Source organism: Balaenoptera physalus (genome assembly GCF_965194825.1).
Source record: "Balaenoptera physalus genome assembly, chromosome: 5".
NCBI classification, from domain to species: domain Eukaryota; kingdom Metazoa; phylum Chordata; class Mammalia; order Artiodactyla; family Balaenopteridae; genus Balaenoptera; species Balaenoptera physalus.
Window position 1 is genome coordinate 106,717,184 of NC_138884.1, and position 22,817 is coordinate 106,740,000.

General features: G+C 41.6%; 1 protein-coding gene across 22 annotated transcripts in view; it reads left to right on the top strand.

The window, feature by feature from the left end:
* Positions 1–22,817, top strand: part of LDB2 (LIM domain binding 2) — a 400,597-nt gene that overhangs the window by 329,420 nt on the left and 48,360 nt on the right. For all 22 annotated transcript variants that reach the window (XM_082462629.1, XM_082462644.1, XM_082462640.1 and 19 more), the window contains one exon: positions 371–454. In XM_082462629.1, the coding sequence (XP_082318755.1) occupies positions 371–454 (84 nt within the window). The remainder of the gene's footprint in view (positions 1–370; positions 455–22,817) is intronic.

Sequence of the window (22,817 nt, forward strand, 5' to 3'; positions counted from 1 at the left end):
CAAATCCAGACCACACCTTCCCTCGGGGCAGGATGGGCGGCAGTGCCAGGGACCTTGGAGGTGTCCTGGCTGGACTTAATGACCCTCCTCCTGAAGGCACAGGGCCTCTCACAGAGGAAGTAAAGTCATTTCTCCCATCTGACTCAGTTTGATTCTCCCCAGCAATGGGTCTTGCACCACTGATCCAAAAGTGTCCTTAAGTGTTATATTCAAGTGTCTTCAAAATGTAAATTAAATTATCTCCAGCAGCCTGCCCCTCTGAGAAAAACTGACAAGGTGCAGATTGTATTTCTCAGCAGCTGTAGCACAATCGAGGACCTTGTTGGTACCATCTTACAGGGATAAAATATATGATTTTTTTCCTGTTTAGGCACAAGATCCTCAGGTCCTGGATCAGCTGTCCAAAAACATCACCAGGATGGGGCTGACAAATTTCACCCTCAACTACCTCAGGGTAAGACCAATGGGTTGGTTATATTTCCTGTTGAGTTTGAATTTAGAGGTTTATATGTATCTTGAGCCAAGGAATTAAAATGAGGTAATATAGCACAATACGTATATCTTTTTAAATTTATTTTATTCAAGTATAGTTGATTTACAGTGTTGTATTAATTTCTACTATACAGCAAAGTGATTCAGTTATACATATATATACATTCTTTTTCATATTCTTTTCCATTATGGTTTATCACAGGATATTGAATCTAGTTCCCTGTGCTGTACAGTAGGACCTCGTTGTTTATCCATCCTATATATAATAGTTTGCCTCTGCTAATCCCACACTCCCAATCCTTCCCTCTCCTACCCCCAACCTTGGCAACTACAAGTCTGTTCTCTATATCTGAGTCTGTTTTTGTTTTGTAGATATGTTGATTTGTATTGTATTTTAGATTCTATATATAAGTGATATCATATGGTATTTGCCTTTCTCTTTCTGACTTACTTCACTTAGTATGATAATCTCTAGTTCCATCCATGTTGCTGCAAATGACATTATTTCATTCTTTTTTATGGCTGAGTAGTATTCCATTTCATGAATGTACCACATCAACATTTGCAGATGTTGATGGGCATTTAGGTTGTTTCCTTGTCATGACAATTGTAGCACAATGTGTATGTCTTATACCACAGTGTGTGTGTGTGTGTGTGTGTGTGTTTGTGATCAACAGACGATTGGGTTTAATTAACAAAAAGCATCAAACCTAGACTTTGTCAGTGTTGAGCTTCTTCTCTATGTTTGTATGACTCCTGGAATAAATTATTCAAAGGCTAGCAATGTCTCTTTCCTAAAATGCTTTGGCACTATGTCCCTTCTGATTGTCTCAAGTTTCCAATGTGCTTTTGTTGAGTTCACAGCCTCTGCGTCTGTACCCAGGGACCAGTCACCTATGAGGAGGCTCAGTGTGCCCTCCAGAGAGAGTCCCTTGAAGAAATTCACCTCGATGCTATAACACAGACATCTATTTCTAAGGCTTCTTAGGGACTCTCTGTGTAACATGTAACAGATTTTCTGGTTTGGATAAAAAGTGAATTTTTATTCAAAAAAAATTAAATGTTAGGCAAAACTCTCTGCCCACATAACACTTACAGCCTCCGTATTTGGTCTGACAGGGTAACATATATCACACTGGTTTTTAGTGTGGAATGGCAGTCATCACATTGCAAGGAGAGGATATGGTTTCCTTCATAAAGCATTGTCTTCCAGAGTCAACACGAAGGCAGTGGCCACAGTCTACATTCCTTTGCCTCTGAGTTGCTGGCTTCCTTCACCACCATGAGGTAGCAGACCACTTATCCAGGGCCCGACCCCATCATAATGTTTATGCTAGTGTTTCTTTATCCTTAAGTGCAGGTTTGTGAATTTTGTTTTGTATTCACAATCCTCTAAGTACAGTAATGTTTGCATACATTGAAATGCTGAAATGTCCTGGCCGGACTTCCTCCTCTGTAAGTGAAGAATAATCTGGACAAATGTTTCCAAGTCATGCCCTCACTGCAATGCGCCAGGCACTGGGCAAGATGCTGAAGATTCAAAGACAAAAGTCGTTGCACCTGTTATCAAGAAACGTCCTCCTATGAGAGTCAGACCCATAAAGACAGAACATTATATGCAAAATGGTGAATACCATGATAGAAGTTTCCAGATGAAATTATGGGAGTACAAGATAGACATCTCAGAAGAATCTGTCAGAGAAGGCTTCATGGAAGAGATAATGCCTGTGTAGTGTGTGAAAGAATGAATAAAGTTAAACCAGAGAAAAGAGGAGGAAGGACATTTCCATCAGAGGGAGCAGGAGTTAGGGGTTGGAATTCCAAGCAGTCTGTTGATGCTGGGACATGAAGGGAGTAGCCAGGAGAAATGGGAGAGAGAGTTAGTTGAGAGCCAGGTCTTGGAGAAACTGGCTGCCTGGGCTACTGGGCCAGGAGCCTCTGAAAAGATTAAGCATGAGGATGGCAGCGTCCCCTTCTTGGGTGTGCAAGAAGAGTCTCTTTCCATTCAGTTTAGATGCCCCAGAGCCAAATCCAGACGTGGCAAAAGCCAGAGTCAGCTTCACTTCCCACAACCTCACCCCCAGCATGCCCACCAATTTGGCAGCCCTGAGCCAGGTCGTTCTCCACTAAACAGCCCCCTGGTTCCTGCTCAGAGGAAAACCAGAGACTGCCCAGGAGGGTGGATCCAGGGGGGAGTGCTCCCAGCCAAGGCAGCCGAGGCTGTGTTCTCCTAAACCTCCAGGCTCTGCATTAAGAACTGCCCCCGTGGCGCTCCTGGCACAGTGGGAGTGGGTAGCAAGGTCTGGGCAAGTGAGGGTCTGCAGTGCCGTTCCAGCCACAGGAATTCAGAAGGATGCCCTACACTGCTGGGCATTTCTTCTTGTCAGGAACCAGGAGAGATTTAGTTTAAACCGTCTGAACATGCCTCTCTTTAGGCGGATCAAGAATTTCCACACTACGTACCCTCAGCTGACCTCACATAGGAATCTAGGAATTCGGAGTCTATCCTAGACTTGGTCGCTAACTCGCTGCTAAGATCTTGGACAGATCCTTTATTACATCTTTTAGCTGCATTTAACACAGAGAAATAAAGGCTGAATTTCCCTCCTCCCTACCCGCACCCCGCCCCCAGTTGCTCTTATTGTCATCAGTAAAACCGTGGCCTTCACCCTGGGGTCAGCAAGGCCCACTGGTCACCACATCTGCAGTTCTCTACTTCCAGCCCACGAAGAGTGAGGACATCACACCTGCAGAGGGGGAATGACACAGGGAACCGTGTATGGTTTGGGGCAATGGATAGTAGCGTTTCCAAGGCTACCATCCGAAGTAGCGCTAGCTGCAGGCTCTGCTGTATGTACACATCCTGATGTAGCTGAACTTCACAATGGCCCACGTGCACCAGTACCTTCCCCACAAGAGAGCTGGCACAGATGGTGTAGGTAAAGTCAGTCACCCAGCTTCAAGCCCCCAAATGGCAGAACCAGGACTTGAACTCTAGAATCTATGTGTTTCATGGCAAAACTGCTGCCTTTCTAGTAAGAAAGTAGAATGATAGTTTTTTTTTTAATTTTTGTATTGAAGTATAGTTGATTTACAATGTGTTAGTTTCCGGTGTACAACAAAGTGATTCATATATATATGCACACATATATATTCTTTTTCAGATTCTTGTTTATAGATTATTACAAGATATTGAATATAGTTCCCTGTGATATACAGTAGGTCCTTGTTGTTTATCTATTTTATATACAATAGTGTGGATCTGTTAATCCCAAACTTCTAATTTTTCCCTCCCCCACTTCCCCTTTGGTAACCATAAGTTTGTTTTCTATGTCTGAGAATCTGTTTCTGTTTTGTTAATAAGTTCATTTGCACCATTTTTTTAGATTCCACAAATAAGTGACATCCTGTGATATTTGTCTTTCTCTGTCTGACTTACTTCACTTACTATGATAATCTCTAGGTCCATCCATAGTGCTGCAAATGGCACTATTGCATAGAATGACAATATTGATAGGAATTGGGTCGTGTCTTTCCTGTCTTGACTGGGGAGTCAGCGTCTCTCACTGGGTCCTTAACCTACTTCGCCAAAAGTAATATCAGCTTCTGGTACGGTTTAATGGGAGGATTAAGTAAGACAATCCACGTAAAGGGCTTAGCCCAGAGCCTGGGGCAGAAAGTACCCAGTTGGTGTTCACTGTCATATTTATTGCTCACCTGCTGGGTGTCCATCATTGTTCTTCATACTGGAACCACTTAGAGCAACATGGCAGCTGGCTCTCTTCTGTCACCCTGGTCCTCCCAACACTACTTGATTTCCCCGGCTCGTGCACCCTGGTTCAGTGGCCATTTGCCTTTCTCGCCTGCACTCACTCCATCACTTACTCATCTATTGATTGCTTCAGGACACTTACCGAGCCCGTTCTGTCTTCCCGGCTGTGTGCCAGATGCTAGGCCTTCACCGTGGAGACGTGGCCTCCTTCCTAGGGTGGCGCTCACAGGCTGATGGGCAAGGCTGGCGGGGTGAGGTAGGCTACAGCTCCAGGGAGGCGTGCTGACATGGAGGGATGTGCAAGGCCCGTGAGAGCCCAGGGAAGGACCCATGGGTCTCGGGAAGACGGTCAGGATAGAAGCCAGCCTCCCATCAGCAACCCCTCCGTGCAGCTATGAGCCACTTGGCAAATCATGGCTGAGCAGATTTTCAAACTCAGAATCCAAATCCAGGACACACGGGCTTCCATGATGAGACCTGGCCTGGTCAGTGGTCGCTAAGAAGGAGAAACAAAAGTTATTTCTTCATTTTAGAACCAGAATCTAAGATTTCTCTGGTACTCTTATCACCTACTTTTGTTAAGACAGTTGAGCAGTCAGAAAAACCATTTATTTATAAAACTGCTTTAAAACCTGGAGCTCCCCCATCCTTCTGAGGAACTCAGCCTTTGTCTCAAGCCTCAGAAAGTCAGGTGAAGTGTCGTTTAAATAGAGTTAATGAGGAACTTCAATAACTATGCCCAGTATCTGAAGAAGGGGTCAGATGTTTTATGTTGACAAATATGAATGCAAGGCCTTCTAAATCAGTAGAAGAATTTTAAGAATCAATGCATCCTGCTTTGGAAAGGAGGAATGGAGATTTTAAATACTCCAGACATCTGACATTTCAATAAGCTTTGTCTTTCATGAAACGAAATTAAGCAATACAGAAGGTAGGCAATTATAATCACCTAGCTTCGCCAGAACAAGTTCATTTATTCCCAAGAAATTCCAAATCACTCTCAGGGCAGCCTGCCTTCAGGGAATGTGCAAAGCCCACCAAGGCGGCTCCCCTGTTTGGAGAAAGGAGCCTGCGAAGCACAGCAGCCCAGCTCCAGAGCTTGTGAACACAGATGATGATGCTGGTGTAAGGGCAGCACTCTGCTGGGGACCCTGGTGACCCGATGCTTTTTTTTTTTTTTTTTAAAGTGGGATGAATATCAGGAGTCCCACTTTTTTTTTTTTAATTAATTAATTAATTTATGGCTGTGTTGGGTCTTCGTTTCTGTGCGAGGGCTTTCTCTAGTTGTGGCGAGCGGGAGCCACTCTTCATCGTGGTGCATGGGCCTCTCACTATCGCGGCCTCTCTTGTTGCGGAGCACAGGCTCCAGACGCGCAGGCTCAGGAGTTGTGGCTCACGGGCCCAGCTGCTCTGCGGCATGTGGGATCTTCCCAGACCAGGGCTCGAACCCGTGTCCCCTGCATTGGCAGGCAGATTCTCAACCACTGGGCCGCCAGGGAAGCCCGACCTGATGCTTTTGAAGTGACCACAGAAGAGCCGTTGTCATTTGATTTGAGTTGTCAAATTGCCTGCGTTCCCTCGGGTACATCCCAGCACATCAAGGTCGGAGGTGCACGGTGCTTGGAGGCCAATGGCTGGTTCGCTGGTCCCTGAGGAGCAGAGTCTGGAGGTGGCCGAGCAGAGATGATGCCCTGACCAGGCCTGGCCTCACTTCCTCTGGAGGCCGCCTCGGTGACCTCTGGGAGGCCAGGGCTTACTGACCGAGTGTCCCTGTGGTAGTTATCTGGGCTGGGACTGGGGCTGGGGACGGACCTGCAGAGTGAGTGGCTGTCAGGCATCCCGGAAACCAGGTAGTGTGTTTCACAAAACGTGCCCACCGTCTCCTGGAGAGGGAGTCATTTCCTAACGTGGGTGTGATGGTGCCCCTCAGTCAGTGCATTCTGGCGAGGGAACGAGAGAGGGGAGGAGGAGGTGGGATTTCAGGAACGTGTCCTTTACCATGTTTGCTGGACACAGCAGTAGGCCTTGCTGTCCCTGGTATTCCTTGAAGAGGCCACAGGAAGGCCGGGTGCCCTTGGAGAGGCATCGGGGCAAGTCCAAGTCAATGAGACCTGCCCGTGGCGCCTCTTCAGCTCCCCCCAGATCCCCTTTGCCCATTATTCACTGTTCATTCCACAAGCATCTCTAAGACACCACTCTTGTGCCAGGTCTCCAACACCCTTAAGGAGATCACTGCCTGGTAGGGGAGAAAGAAAAAAAATGTGCTGGGAGGGAAATCTGTCCGGGTACAGTAATGCACATAATGCTAGCTAACGTCACTGAGCACTTCCTGTGTGCCAGGCATGCAGCTGTGCTCTGTGCAGGGAGTCTTTTTTTAATACAACAACCTTACGGGACTCCTGTTAGTCCTATTTTGCAGATGAGGAAACTGAGGCACAGGGAGGTAACTTCCCAAAGTCACAGAGCCGGTGAGTGGCAGAGAAGGGATTTAAACCCACGGTCTGACTCCAGGTACAAAGGATGGAGAAGTTGTTGGACGGCGGGTGTGGAAGGTATAAGTCTTCAAGGAGGAACTGGCCCTTGAATTGATTCTGAAAGATGAGTAGATGGTCCCAGACAGACAAGACAGAGGGTCAGCCATGAGCAGTGTCAGAGAAGGATGCAGAAAGCTGGGGGGCTGGGGGAACACTAGACAGTTCCACACGGCTGGAATGTAACTTTTAAGTTTGTTTAAGGAGTTTGGGTCCAAAATGTACAGCTTAGCTGAGTGGTATAGTTCTAGAGAAAGTTTTGTCCTGGGAAGAGCACGGCATGGTCCAGGGAAGCACCTCATGCTGAGTCCTGGGCTAAGGGGTCAGACAAACAAGAGGATGTGTCAGAGGACAGCCACTTGCTAACTTTGTGACCCTGGGAAAGTTAATTGACCTTTCTGAGCCTGTTTTCTTATCTGGGAAATGGGATGTAACACCGCCCTCGCTGGATTCCAGTGAGATAAATTCATGTGGAGCTCCCTTCTCTTTGCCAAGTGCACTCTCATAAAGGTCTCTGGTCCTTTCTCCTGGGTAGAGTCGAGTCTTTCAGGTCTCTGGTCCTATCTCTTGGGTGGAATCAAGTCATTCACTGGATTCCCCTGTATTCAGAGTTATGAGAAGAGCTCTCGTGGGTCAGCACACCCAGGAGTCCCATCCTTCTTTAATTCTCGACTTTCATTTCATCAAAGTGAAAGCCCTTTCTAACTCAGCGTTTCAAATTGCCATCATTTCAAATTTCTCATATGCAGTTCTTATATGTGAATGTTTACTGTGTACAGAAACTGTTTTCTTTAAATAGGTTTAAAGAATAAGACTTTAAAATTGAAAACGAAATAATTGACATCTGTTCTATTTCCTATCCCATAGAAAGAATGAGGGTTGGTAATGCAGAAACCCCGTCGGTAAGCATTTAAAGGAAACCGCCACAAACCTCTGGCTTGGCCATGAATGGAATGTGCCATTTTCATTCATCTCCCATCAACAGTAGAGTGGACAATCCTTGCCCACTGGATACTGTAGGGACAACACTTCTTTATACCTTGAAGGTTTGGGGTAGTTTGGCTTTGTTTTTAAATTTTAAGTCAATCATCTGACCAAGAGACTTTTGGGGTGGCATCTACTATGTTCCAGGCTCAAAAGAGACAGGGCCAGGGTGTTTATAAGAATGGATAAGGCACATTCCCTTTTGCGGGGAGCTGAAGACACTGTTATAAGTAGGTCTGCTTCCACTTCACATTGTCCAGCCTCAGCTGGGGACCTCAGGTCATCCCAGAATGTTCCTCCTCTCCTAAGAGCCTGAGGACACCCATCCTTGTTGGTCTCAGCAGATGACTCAACTTGGACTCGTTTACAGTTTCTAGTGCCCTCGTCAAGTGCTCTGCTTCTGACTTTGGCACTCTAGGCCCTCCATGATGGGGCCTCTGCTGCTTCCCGGCCTCGTCCCACATCCCTTCCCCATCTCACATATCATCCTGTAGCCACACAGACCTCCTGCACTTCCCCGAACTCGTCATGCCCTGTTGCTTCCATGCCTTGGCACAGCATGGCTCACTGCCTGCAACACTGTTCCTACCCTTGCCTTCCATCCAGTTTTCCCAGGCCAGCTCCTCCTCATCCTTCAGGACTCATCGTCCTTCACCTTCTCTGAGAATCTCTCTCTGACTCTCAGTGGGAGCAGCTGCCCCTCCCCTGTGCCCCTGGTGCTCTGTACACACGATCTCCTGCTTACCTCTTGGTAGGTCCTGCATAAGAGTTGTCACTCCACGCATCTGTCTCCTGTGCTAGACCCAGAGCAACATAAGGTCAGATTATCTTGTATTTCTAGGGCCTCACAAGGTCTAGATCACGATAAGCACCCAGTAAATGCCTCTTGAATGGATGGTTGGTGGATGGGAGCTTGGTAAATGGAAGACTAGATTTTGAATGACATACACACACAAAAAGTAATAGATCTCGGATGAATTCACCTGCCCTACAGTATTTTTTTTAAAAATGTGTGATTCATTTTCAAAGTCACTACCTAGAACTTCACCATGAAATCTAAAGAGAAGTAGAGTTGAATGCATCAAGGAAATGAAAGAAACATGGCATGGGGCCTCCAGATCGCTCTAGTGTGCAAAATTCCCACTTAAAATACTCAGGCTTCCCAATGTCAAATTTTTATTCTAATACCACTACTTCTACTTGCTCTGAATCAGCATTTAATTTTTACTCTAAGTGCCGTTATGCCCTTCTCATTATTTTGGAAATGTGTTCTTTCAGACCTCGAGGACACATTTCTTAATGGGAGATTATTTTTGCCTATTTTCTTTGACCAGCTTTTCCTGATGCTTGGATACACAAACTTTTTTTAAGCATTATGTTTAACGCAACTTTAAAACGTCTTATTATCCTGTATCCCCGCCAAAAGATATTTTCTTTGTGTTTCCTCTTACTCTTTATCCATCTAATATGCATAATTTCTGCATAAATGTAATCAGTGTACATACAATTTCTTAATGTTATTTGGTAAACACTTTTGCATGTTTCTACATAGTTATCATATTAGCCATTTATCATTTATCACCCTGCAAATATTCCAGGGTGGGGCTAACCAAACCATTTCTCTAAATGTCAAGCGCTGAAGTCATATTCAAGTTGTTGCTGTCATTAATACCATTCCTCTAAGTGCCCTTGCCGTGTCCTGCTCTCAGTGGTGTTCTCTGCAGAGGCGGAGCTGTGGAGGCCATGTGGGTAAGAAAAGCAAATGTGCTTCAGATTCAGAGAAATGTGGGTTCAGATGCTAAACCCCCTACGACCCATAACAGCCTTGAACTAGTCGTTTAAATTCTCTGAATCCCACTTTCTTCATCTGAATATCGGGAAGAATAATGTCTCACAGGTTGGCACAAATTACATTTTATAAGATTAGATGAGTTACAAAGTAAAAGAGCCTGGCACACAGGAGAAGCATAATAAACACTAGTCCCCCCCTGTGCTGTCCAGAGCAGTGGATCAGGGCTCCAGTTTCACTTTTGCCACTTTCTCCTTCTATGATATTGATTAACTGCCTTAATTTCTTGGAGCCCCAGTTTTCTCATGCATGAGTGATTACGTACATTGTGAATCACAGGAACTGAATCTCAGTCGAGGGTTAAAACGATCGTGCATGTGAAGAGCACATGTAACTTGAAATGACTTCACCAGGAAGCCAAGTAAGTCTCATTCCATTTATCAGCTCCTATACATTGGTCATGGCCTTGAATTCTACACTGAGATTCTGAAGCCAGATGATAGATCAGAAAAAAAGAGAAGTGATAAATGAATGACATCTGCCGAGGAGGGTGGCAGGAGGGAGTCTGAGGCATGTGCCATATATTTGGAACCCCCTTTCCAGTACAAAGTATGATCATTGTCACTGGGTGTTTTCAATACGATTTATAACCTTTTGTTGTTGTGATTGTTAAATAAATCTACCCCTTCAAAAAAGCAGTGTCCTCAACTGGGAGTGAAAGCACTGAGTTTTCACGGGAATGTTTTTTGATCCTATACCTTTAATTTCCCAAACGAATGAAAGTTTTTGTTGTTGTGATTGGTACATTCTAAAGAGCATTGGTCCCTGCATGTAGCTTCTACAGATAGCAAAAGGGTATTGTCCAATGCCTGGAAGAATTGAGCAATTAGCTTTGGAAAATGACCCTCAACAGAATGACGTGACGTGACCTCTTGGAGTGGCCGTGGCTGGAGTGAGCGTTTTGAATCGTGCCAAGGTTTTTTTTTGTTTGTTTTTTATTTTTATGAGGCTTGACTGCCAGCCAGCATATTTTCCTTGGTTTTATGGCACGAGACGGGATTACAGTCCAACCCCCTTTCCCATCTGAATGCCAAGCCAAGCCTGAGGACGGAACAGGATCTTTGCTCAGAGACTGAGATGAACCAGCGTTACTGGCGGTCACCATAATTATGGGCTGGCACCTGGGCAGACCGCTGAGCGTTCACGCAGGCAGACCAGCAGCACGCTCTTACTAAACACTGACGTTGGTGGCGGGGAAAGAACCATCCCAGCAAACCTCCGGGGCTTCGCACAGGGCCTTCATGGTGTGAACCCTCAAAAGGCCCACAGCCTAAAACGTGCTATTCACTCTGTGGTCCTTGGATCACTGCAGATTTGCAAACTGTTTGTTACCAGTTTGTCATAAGTCCAGAAAACGAGAATTAAAAACTTTAAAACTACTGTAACAGTCGGACATTGCCAGGACATCCAAGTTCATATGGCGGACTCAACCCACTGACCGGGCTATGGAGCAGTTTAGGTGTGATTCAACTCCCGTGGTGCGTGGCCACTAGTCAAGTGTTGGGAGCACATGTGACCCACCGTTGAACAAGCACTGGCTGAGAGCACTGGTGATGAATCGTATTCAGAGACCATTCAGAACCACCGTGACCATCATAACACCATTAGTTAGCCAGGAACTTCTCTGTTTCTCAATAAGAGGATGAGACAGGAATTATTATCCACATTTTACAGATAAAAATCAGTCAGTGCCTAAGGTTGCAAAGCTGGTCCTGGCAACAGTGCTTCCCAGGGCTCAGGCCTGCCTGTTCCCCAAGCCCCCTGCACACCCAATCTTGGTGAGGACAGGCTCCTTGGCCTGGGCCTGCAGGAGAGATGGTGCTTTAAGGGTGAGGGATTTGGCCTCTGAAACAAAGCTGTCCCACCTCATTCTGACTTTTCCACTTCTCCTCCTCCTCCTTGGAGAAAGGCTCCATCTGAGTGAAGGCAAAGAAAGGCCTTCTGAGCCATGAGAACAATGCACACATAGAATGAGTAAAACCTGGAACACCCAAAGGGAACTTTTAATTGCATTTGGAGATGGAAAAGTAGTACACGTGACCACATGATAAGGGAATTAAAGCAGTTTACTCTTGAAGAAGTAAAATAACCATAACATAGAGACAACCCAGTGTCCAGAAAACAATGATTTCTAAAGTCAAGCCAAAAGAAACAGCTATCAGAACATTAAAAGAAAAAACTATACACGCACACACACACACACACACACAAACAGTATTTTTACAGAGCAGTCCTAACTGAAAACAATTTCAGAGCCACCCATGCTTCTAAAATTCTTGGCCTTAAAGGTACAAATAGGGCTAGGATTAAAGAAAGTAATTTCCCAGTCTCGGCGCTAGAGAAAGAGAAAGAAATTGTTGTTTAACAAGACACTGAAAATCAGGGGAGATGGGAAGGTGGGAAATGGCAGTCTGGGGGGAAATGGCCGAGGGATTGCAAAGTGAAGTGCAGGACAGAGCCCAGAATTAATGGTCCTGAGAAACAGCCTTCCTAATTGTCTAGAATGGGTAAAAAAATGTATGTCAGGAAAATTCGGGGCAGGGTGCAGGGGGCAAGGGGAGAGCTGTTTGAATTTATTTTAATTTAAGAGCACAGGCAGGGAAGTAGCCTGAAAAGTGAAAAGGGGCTAGTAGGTTTCACCGTGTAGCGATGGGGCTCGAGACCTTTCTCTGTGTCCGGTCTCTGTTGTTCTCTAACTTTGCCTGGGCACCACCTCAGTGCCCACAGAAAACTCACATTCCTTAGAGATAGCAACTGTTATTAGATGGCATGACCTCCTCATTTGTCCCCAGCAGAGTTCAAGGAGCAGAGTAGGTAGAAAAGAAACAAACATGTGAAAGGGAGGAAGGCAGATGAGGTTAAACTCTCCAGTCCTGATCTTCATAAATCCACTTGGGAGTGGCTGGAAATGTGAATCATAATTAAGAGAAAACAAGTAAATTTTAAAGTGTCCACCATGCCCCTCCCAAAGAAGAGAGGGCAGTGAACTGAGATTGTTGAGTACCTACTATGAGCAAGACACAAACTTGGCTTTATTTAACCCTCACAACTGGTTTGGGAGGTAGGTGTTCATGGCCTCATTTTACAGAAGAAACTGAGATTCACTGCGGTTCCGGGGCTCATCTAAGGTCATTCAGTGGGTAAATTGCCAGGCTGGATGGGATCCCATGTTGACCTGGTGCCCTGCCCACAGTCATGCTGCAGAAATGTCACCTCCTAACAAGAGCTGGGTTGAAGATTAGGTCAATCATTTCCACTGAGATGACCAGGCTGTTTTGCCAAATTGTCAACAGAAAATTATCAACAGACAATTGTCAACAGATGCTATGGATGGAGAACGCAGAACACTTAAGCACAGGGAGGCCATTGGCCTGCAAGGCCTTATGGGATCTGACCTCACCAGCTTCATCTCATAGCAAGCTCCAGTGCCCTGGCCTGATTTTTGCTTTCCAACCTATTAAGTTCCTCTCCAGGGCCTCTCTACTTGCTCTATCATATCATTTATCTAGCTATGGAACCTTGGGCAATTTTCTATCCTTTCTGTGCCTCAATTTCCTCATCAACAAAATGGTGATAATAATATTCCCTTACCTCAATGGGTCATTGAGAGGGTTAAATGAAATGGTACTGGTGGTTAGAATAAAGCCTGGAATGTAGTAAGTCCTCAATGAATAACATCATCATCGTCGTTGTCGTCATCATCTCCACTGCCTGGGATACTCTGCTACAAGGCTGTCTCCCTATTAGTCAGCTCTCAGGACACGTCACATCCTCCAAGAGGTCTTACCTGATCAGCCAGTTTAAAGTGGGCTCCCCACCTCAGTTATTTTCTGTTGCCTGCTTACTTGGCTTTTTTTCCATGTAGCATTTTTCATCAGTTGAATCATCCTACCTAATCATCAGTTTTACCCTTTGGTTGTTTCCCTGTCTCTTATGCCTGTCGCTGGAATGCAGGTGTTTTGAAAGTGGGAATCTTGTTTCTTCTTTCCTGAATGGAGAACCAATCATTTTAAGTCTACTCAACTTGAGATGTGCTCCTTGATAAGCTCAAATTTTAAAGAGCAAACCATTTATAAAATTCCAATTCCAAGTGTTGCCTTGGAGTATGGAGGACACTTGTGTGAAGGCTATTAACCATCCTTGACACCACAGACTGAGTGCCTGTAGCACTTTCCTCCAAGGATTTGATGTTCTTATTTGCAATTATAAACAACCCTGTCGGTGAGGGGAGGGGAGGGATGTCATTAACTTTATTTGATAAATGGTCCTCATCTATAAAACAAGGGAGATAAGCATGACTTCTAAGGACTTCTAGTCAAGCATTCTAAGAAGAAGGAATACAAAATAGAAATATTAACAAATACCACAAATAAAGTATTAATAAATCCCATGCTAGAAATGAGGAAACTAAACCCAAGAGGTTCAAGGCTGACCCAAATTCAAGGCTACCTGCCTATTAATATAGGATAGTTTCTGGCTTTCTTTTTGTCTCCATTTGCAGGACTCCTTCACATCCATTCAATTCACAAATGTTTACTGAGCACCTACTGTATACCTGGGTCTAATCTGGTCCCATTCAATCTATAAACCTTTACTGAGCACTTACTGTATGCTTGGGTCTATTCTGGTCCCATTCAGTCTACAAATGTTTACTGAGCACCTATTGTATGCCTGGCTCTACTATGGTCTCTAGCCAGCAGATTCCCTATTTGACACTAAATTTTTCTGTGCATGAGAATCTCATATATGTTTCTCCTGATTTCTTTAAAACTTTTCCTAGGCCAATCATAACATAAGACTGGAGGTCTACCTGAGAAGGCAGCTAATTTTTCCCTCTTTTCTTGCCTATTTCCCAAGTTTTGTGAAACAAGGTAGGGATGAAGTGACGCCTTTTCAGTTCAATACTGCCATAGATCATCATGGAAATTTTTGACACAAGAGCAGAACTGAACTGCAGAAACTTCACAATGTGGCTTTTATAGAAAAAGTATCTGTAGTCTTAGGAATTGATCAAAGAAGTTGTTTTCCTTCCTTCCTTTGTCAGTGTCCCTCTTGTGTTCTGCCTATGCTTTACCTACAGAAGGCATTTGTGGTCATCTATTCATATTCTTGAACTGTTTTACCATGAGGGGGAAACTTAAGTGGAAAAATCAAAGTTTTTTTGATGTTAATTAACAGAATTTACAAACATATGCAAAATGGTAGCAAACCTAGAATTTACGCATAACTTCTGAGCTTTGGGACTCTTGGTATGTCACTCACAGATGGGAGCTGGGAAGGACAAGTGCTTGCTTTGGAGACGTGAACTGTATAGTCTTACCACTGAACAGGGGCCGTGCCCTGGCAGTGGGTCTTGGCCTTTTTCAATTCCCTCAACACCAGTTGTGTTGCATTGGTTAGCACTGGCTTGCAAAGCAGAAACAGTTCCCCTTTTGTAAAATGGGGTGGGTGTTGGGATAACACCTTCAAAGTTTAAAGAATGTGTGAGGCCACGTATACTAAAATGCTTTGTAAGCTGTAAGGTTCTTTTGCAAAACAGGTATCCCTCACTCGCTATTCAAACCTTCAATGTCCAAACTCTTGTATTCCTAATTTGGGATTAAATGAGTTTTGAAAAAAAAGGTTACATAAATTTTTCCTTATCCAATTCAAGCTACTCGCTATCCAAAACTCAGGAACCAAATTGATTCATGTAGTTCAGTATCCACATTATTCCAACTCATTCTCTGAATTCTCACTCTCCAAATTTGGAAACCAGGTAGGTTTGGATGGCAAGGAATAATTAAACAAATGGCCACCATTATTCTCACTATAGAGTAAAGTCTTAATTTACACAGAAGAAAGTAATTTGGGATTGAATTGTATGAAATTGCTCTTTTTGCAGGTCAAACCCTGTTAAATATTGGCTATTTCGTATGGTTCATTCTAATATTTAGGGACAGGGACCCCCATATCCAAGATAGACAATCACTTGACTCCATGATTTTTCCATTTTCCACCATCATCATCCAATTCCTATTTAACGTCATAATAGCAAACATAAGAGCCATTTATTGTCTGATGACCTTGTGCCAGGCACTGCAAGTCATTTAATTAACCCTCATTACCTCATTAAAAACAATTATATTTTGAATAGATAACTTATTCATATATTGCAAAATTCAAAAACTGTAAAAATCTTTAAAATATATACCTTTTACACCTAGTTTCAACCTCTTAGTTCTCCTTCGTAGAGGCAGCCAGCATTGCCAGTTTCTTGCATTTTCTTCCTGTGATATTCTATGCATATACTATAAGCATATACTGCTTTAAATACACACACACACACACATACACGTGTGTGCAAATGCTAACATACTATTCATACGGTTCAAAGTGTTGAGCAGTGACACTCTTTAGAAAAACAGCAGAGATATATGCTAAAGCGGTATATCACTCTTTAGAGATATATCATAATTTATTTTATAAGTGCTTTATTGATGGACATTTAGGTTGTTTCTAATCTTTTTCTATCATTAACAATGATATGCAAATATCTTCTCGTATTTGATTTTATACAGCAACAACTAAAAGACTAAATTCGTAGGAGAAATTCCTGGAAGTAAAATTGCCAGGTCCAAAGACACATACACTGTAATTTTGATAGATATTGTCAAGCTGTTCAACATAGAGGTTGTACCAAGTTTCCGTTTCCCCAGCAGCACATAAAATGAATATTTTCCACACTTTTCAACAACTGAAGATTATCAAGTTTTTCTATTTTCCAATATTATAGGTGGAAAATGGCATCTCATTTTCATTGTAATATGCCTTTCTCTTATTACAAAAGAGATTTATTATCTTCTCATATACTTAAGAGTCATTTGTATTTCCTTTCTTGTGAATTATTTGTTCATATAATTTACCCATTTTTCTTTTGGCTTGTTCTTTTCTTATATTTGAAAGAAGCACACACTTTGTTGTGGTATATAGTTTGTGGGGTTTTTTTAACTTTCTATACGTTGGTTTATCCTTGATTTGGTTGTATTTTTTATGTTTTTTTTTGTTTTTTGGGGTTTTGTGTGTGTGTGTGTGTGTGTGTGTGTGTGTGTGTGTTGTGGAGCAGTATTCCCCCTATGTCTCCAGTTTTGTGTTTTGTATTTAGTATTAGCCCTCTTTGAGCTAATAATAATAAAATATATTTCTCTATGCTCTCTAATGCCACTTTTAAAAGTTGGGGGACTTTTTATGTTTAAATAATTGATCCACATGGAATTTGGGGGGTAAAAATGTGAAACCCCTATTTAATTACTCAGATGTCTAAACACACTTTGTTGATTAATGCATATTGTCCCCACCAGTTTGAAACACCAGTTTAGCATATTTTGCTTTGCTGTACCTATTTGAGTCAATTTCTGGACTGTTAACTTGTCTTTATATTCTTTATCCAACACCACACTTTAAAAATTACTTTTGCTTTACAGTATACTTTAGCACCTAGTAGAATTAAGATAGTATCATCATTCTTCTTTATAGAATTCTTAAATCTTTATTTTTTCAGATAAACTTTAGAATTAGATTATCTAATTTAAAAATAAATTTACTGGTATTCTATTGGAATCCTATTAAATTTACTAATTAGCAATAGGGGAATTGCTATCATTATGATCTTTGGTCTTTCTATCCATAATTTTGGACAGCCTTTCCAATATTAAGGTCCTTTTTGTGCCCCTTGGTAATGTTTTGAGGTTTTTCTTTGTATGTATATATTGTATGTCCATATGTATGTGCATTTTGTGTACAGATACAGATATGTATCTATTTTCCATTTCTTGGTAACTTTGCACCTACATCATCTGTTTTTTGTTCATTATCACAAATATGATCTTTTATTCCATTTTATAGCTTAATTGGTTTACTTGTATTTATAAAAGTTATTGATTTCCATATATTACTTTTATTCCCAGGCATCATATATAATCTTCTTAATATTTATAACAGCTTTTTTTTTTTTTTAGTGTATCCTCTTGGGTGTTCCAGCTAAGTTACATCATTTGTAAATGATGACTATTTTATAAAGTCTTTTCCAATTTTTATATTTTCTTTCTTTCTTTTCTCTAATTATATTGGCTAGTACCATCAGAAAAGTGTTAAATAATAGCGAGGATAATTAACATCCTTATCTTGTGTCTGACTTTAATGGGAATGCGTCTAGATATTTTCATTAAGCAGGATGATGGCTTATGATTTGAGATAAATATATTTCTCATATTAAGGTAATATATCTCTATTCTTATTTTATTAAGAGCTATTTAAAGAAAAATGGATATTGAATTTTATCCAATGTATTTATAGTGTCCAAGCAGTTGGTATTTTCTCTTTTTATTATTATCATTAGGTATATTAATAAAAATAATTGGTGCTTATTTGGTGCAATTACTATCCAAAGCAGTATTCTAAGTTCTTTACATGTATCAACTCATTTCACACTTACCCAGTCTAGAACTCAGTATTATTAGTATTTTCACTCTAAAGTTAAAAAAACTCACATTCAGAGAGGTTAAGTAACTTGAACAAGATCAGACAACCAGTAAGTGGCAGAGCTGAGAGTGGACTCATGTCGATTCCTTGTGTGTAAACACTATGCAAAGTTTTATTTTGATAGGTTTCTTAGTAAATCATCATTTCATTCTTGGGACAAATCCCACTTGTTCAATATGTATCCTCCTTTTATTGGGTCATAGATTCCATTTGCTAATATTTATTTACAATTTCTGCATCAGTCTTTAAAAAATTCAGTTAAAATTCTCTTTTATATGATGTTTTTGGCTGTGCTGAGTCTTACTGGTATCCTGGCCTCATGAATGTTCTGCAAATATTTCTCTTTTTTTTCTTCTTCCAGGATAAGTTAAATGGTATTGAAGTTACTTGCCTTTTAAAGGTATTGCAGAAATCCCCTATGAAACTACCTTGGCCTAATTCCCCTATGAAACCATCTGGGCTTGGGGCTTTTTTTTTTTTTTGGAGCAGGGCTTTCTGATACGTTTTAAATTTTTTCTAGGTAATTGGTCTATTTAGTTGGTCCTGACTTCAATACAGTTTAACATATGGGAATAATATACATTGAATGAGTGAAACTCATGAATGTAAAATTACAATCACAGTAAGGTCTAGAAAAGAAAAGAGGAGCACATGTCACAAGAGAGAAAGTAAAAGTCATAAGGATGGAGATGGAAGGGAAGTAGAGGGGAAACTCTCCCAAAATGAATAAAGACCCTGTGTGGGCAGGGAGCTTTTATATATTCAAGGGACTAAAAGAAGTTTAACGTAGCTGGAACCCAAACAACAAGAGGGGGAGCATAGTTCAAACTGAGGCTGGAGACATGAACTGGGCCCCTAGATTGTTAAAAACTTGACCCTAAATCATTGCAAAGCTGTTGAAGGTGAAGAACATAGAGAAGTGGGTGTATCTGAAAGATCTGAGGATAGAAAAGTTAGTACATTTTGGTGATTAGGTAAGATAAGAAGTGTGAGGAAGAAGGAGGTATCAACTATCTGTCTAGTTTTCAGAACAGGCTGGATGCTGGTTCCCTTCACTGAGTAGGGATTGGAAGAAGATTTTGTGTAGGGTGGGTGTGGAGGGTTTGGGTGTGGGGAGACACTGAGTTGGTTTTTTTTGTTTGTATGTTTGTTATTTGATATGTTGGGTTGGAAGATATTTGAGACATGTAGACTGTCACAAGGTGATTGGATATAAGCTGTGAGTCTTCTGAATATCTGACTACCTGGTAATTAAAACCTTGAAAATCATTGTGAAGGATGAAGCCCAGGAAGAAAGAAGAAAGGGAAGACAAGATGTTAATTCTTGGACAATTCCATCAATTGAGCATTTGATCTATTTTGCTACCCATTGAGATTCCTTGTCATGGACTCTGTGAATTCTAAAAGGAAGAATGTGGAGAGCTTCTAAAAGAACATCCCTGACTTGGGGTCTTCAGGGAATCTGTAGATGTCTCTCCTTAAGGAGATATTTGGTGTCCAATGTCAGGTCTAAAGTAATGTGACTGCCTTCTAGTTTTTCTGTTGTGCTGTTTTAGAATCTCTGAGCGAATGTTTTTAACTGTTTTTAATAACACTGGGCTTTGTAATTCGGTACATGCACCCAAAGATCCTCTTGAAACCTAACATATAAGTTTTTAATACAAAAATGTTCTAATGTTCAGAGGCACACGTAGAAGCCAGTGCTTGGAATCCTGAGGGAGATTTGTCTGCTTATTAAAATTCTGTAAATTCTTTACGGAAAGGAAGTGTTTCCACAGTTTTAATATGACTATCTGGAATAAGCTCTGGATATGATAATATTAACACATAGAGTTACTTTTAAAAAATCTATTTAACAAAGGTTAACTTTGGTTTTCTGGACATAGAGTTTTCTAGAAAACTCTAGAATCTGCCCTCCCCAAATCTGAGTCTAAGGAATGTTCTTATGTTATTTCTTCTTTCTTAAAAATATTTGGTACACTTACTTCATTAAGCATAACTATAAATTGGTAAGGAGATCGCCTCATTTAAATAAAAGTAGTTATAACAATGTTTTCTATAACTATATTTACATGTAGTTGACTCAACTTTTAACTACATATGTTCACTAAAGTTTTTCTTATTAGAGATCTTTCACCCCTCTGAAAACTATTATTTCCTTATTAATTTCCCAGTGGCTTTAGGCAATTTCTAGCTGTGGCAATGACTTTGTGAATAAACAGTCTTTATTGTCTATGGTTTTATGACAGAGAAAAATACCTTGATATACTTAAAATGCTGATTATTAGATGAAGTTAAAGGAATAGTCATTAACTTTGATAATACACAAAACAACCTCTTATTCCCACTATATTCCAAAGCCTGGGGATTATAAAAATGAAGATGTGTTGCTGCTCTCACCAAGCTTAGCAGTAATGACCAAAATATCCTGAGCACTTACTATGTGCTGGGCGTTCACTGGCTCTTGTAGCAGATGTTTTAGGATGCCTGCTAGGTGCCAGGCATGGTGCTGCGTGCTAGAATTCCAAGGACGAGCAGGAACAGTTGCATTCATGCTCTCATATGCTTATGGTGGGGTGGAGAGACATTTACTAAATAATCTCACACAAATGTGTGTGTATTTCTTTTTTTATTGAAGTATAGTTGATTTACTATGTTGTGTTAATTTCTGCTGTACAGCAAAGTGATTCAGTTATACATATATATATATATATATATATATATATATATATATATATATATTCTTTTTTATATTCTTTTCCATTATGGTGTATCACAGAGTATTGAATATAGTTCCCTGTGCTATACAGTAGGACTTTTTTTTTTTTAATATCTTTATTGGAGTATAGTTGCTTTACAATGGCATGTTAGTTTCTGCTTTATAACAAAGTGAATCAGCTATACATATACATATATCCCCATAGGACCTTGTTATTTATTTTATATATAGTAGTCTGCATCTGCTAGTCCCAAACTCCCAATCCATCCCTTCGCCAACGCCTCTCCCCGTTGGCAACCACAAGTCTTTTCCCTATGTCTGTGAGTCTGTTTCTGTTTCGTAGATAAGTTCATTTTTGTCATGCTTTAGATTCCACATATAAGTGATATCTATGGTATTTGTCTTTCTCTTTCTGACGTCTTACTTCACTTACTATGATAATCTCTAGTTGCATCCATGTTTCTGCAAATGGCATTATTTCATTCTTTTTTATGGCTGAGTAGTATTCCATTGTATATATGTACCACATCTTCTTTATCCATTCATCTGTCAATGGACGTCAAATGGGTGTGTATTTCTAATTAAGTAAATTCCACCTTGGAAAAGAGCATAAGTTCTTTTTGTGAGTGAATATAATAAACTCGCCTGTCTGAGAGATCTCATAAGGCTTCCCTGAGAAGGTGATGCTTGGACCAAGTTTTAATGATGAGTTGGTTTTAACTAGTGGAGAGCAGAGGAAGAGATTTATAGACTCGGGGATCAATCTTGACTAAGACTCTGTGGCAGGAAGAGGAAGGCTGGAGAGAGGAGTTAGATGGAGGGTGATGTGAGCTTACATTGGGGTGGTAAGGAACAGGAGGCAAGAAGTGGTTGGTGGCCAGTGACAGAGAGCCTGTAGGCCATGTTTCAAAAGGCTTGATGCTAAAGGAGGAGACCATAATCTAAGCAACTGCTTATGCATGAGGAGTGTTATAGTAAAACTATATACCAATTGTTCTGTGGGCTCAGAGGGAGGAACCATGCTGTTGGAGGATCAGAGAAAGCTTCCTGGTAGAGGACATTGGAACAGATGTTTGAAAATGAATAGAAGTTTGGCAGTCAAGGAAGGAGAGTACGGCCATTCCAGGCAGAGGAAGCAGAATGTGCTAAGGCCTGGTGCTGTGGTCTGAATATATGTGTCCCCCCCGCCCCAGCAAATTTGTATGTTGAATCCCCCAAAGGTAATGGTATTAGGAGATGGGGGCTTTGGGAGGTGTTTAAGTCATGAGGGTGGAGCCCTCGTGAATGGGATTAGCGTCCTTATAAAAGAAGCTCCAGAGAGGTCCCTAGCCCCTTCTACCATGTGAGGACCCTACAGGAAGAGTCAGCAGTCTGCAGTCCAGAAGAGAGCCCTCACCAGACCATGCTGGTGCCCTGATCTTGTACTTCCAACCTCCAGACTGTGAGAAATAAATGTCTGTTGCTTACAAGCCACCCAGTCTGGGTATTTTGTTACAGCAGCCCGAATGGAAAAGATACCTGGAAACATAAAAGAGCATGGTGTATTCAGAAGGCATGAAATACTTATGTGTGGTTAGAGTGTGTATGTAGTGTGTATATGTGAGTGTGTTTATGTACATATGTATGCACACATGTCCACCTGCAGGGGGACCAGGATGGAAAGTCTTAAAAGATACATTTAGAAATTCAAGTTGGGGCATTAGCAAAGTAGCACCATCTGCCATACTAAGGAATCTGGACTATCCCATGGTCACTGAGGTCTTTTAATAGGTGAGGGACCTCTTATAAACTCATATTCGTGAGTTTAGAATGGCATTTCTCTTAACTCCACTGACTATTACAGTAATCATTTGGGAAGGGGCCTGCTAAAGCTCCAGATCCTTAAACTATCCCAGAGCAATTGAATCAGAACCTTTATGGGCACATCCAGGCATTGGTACATGTTAAATC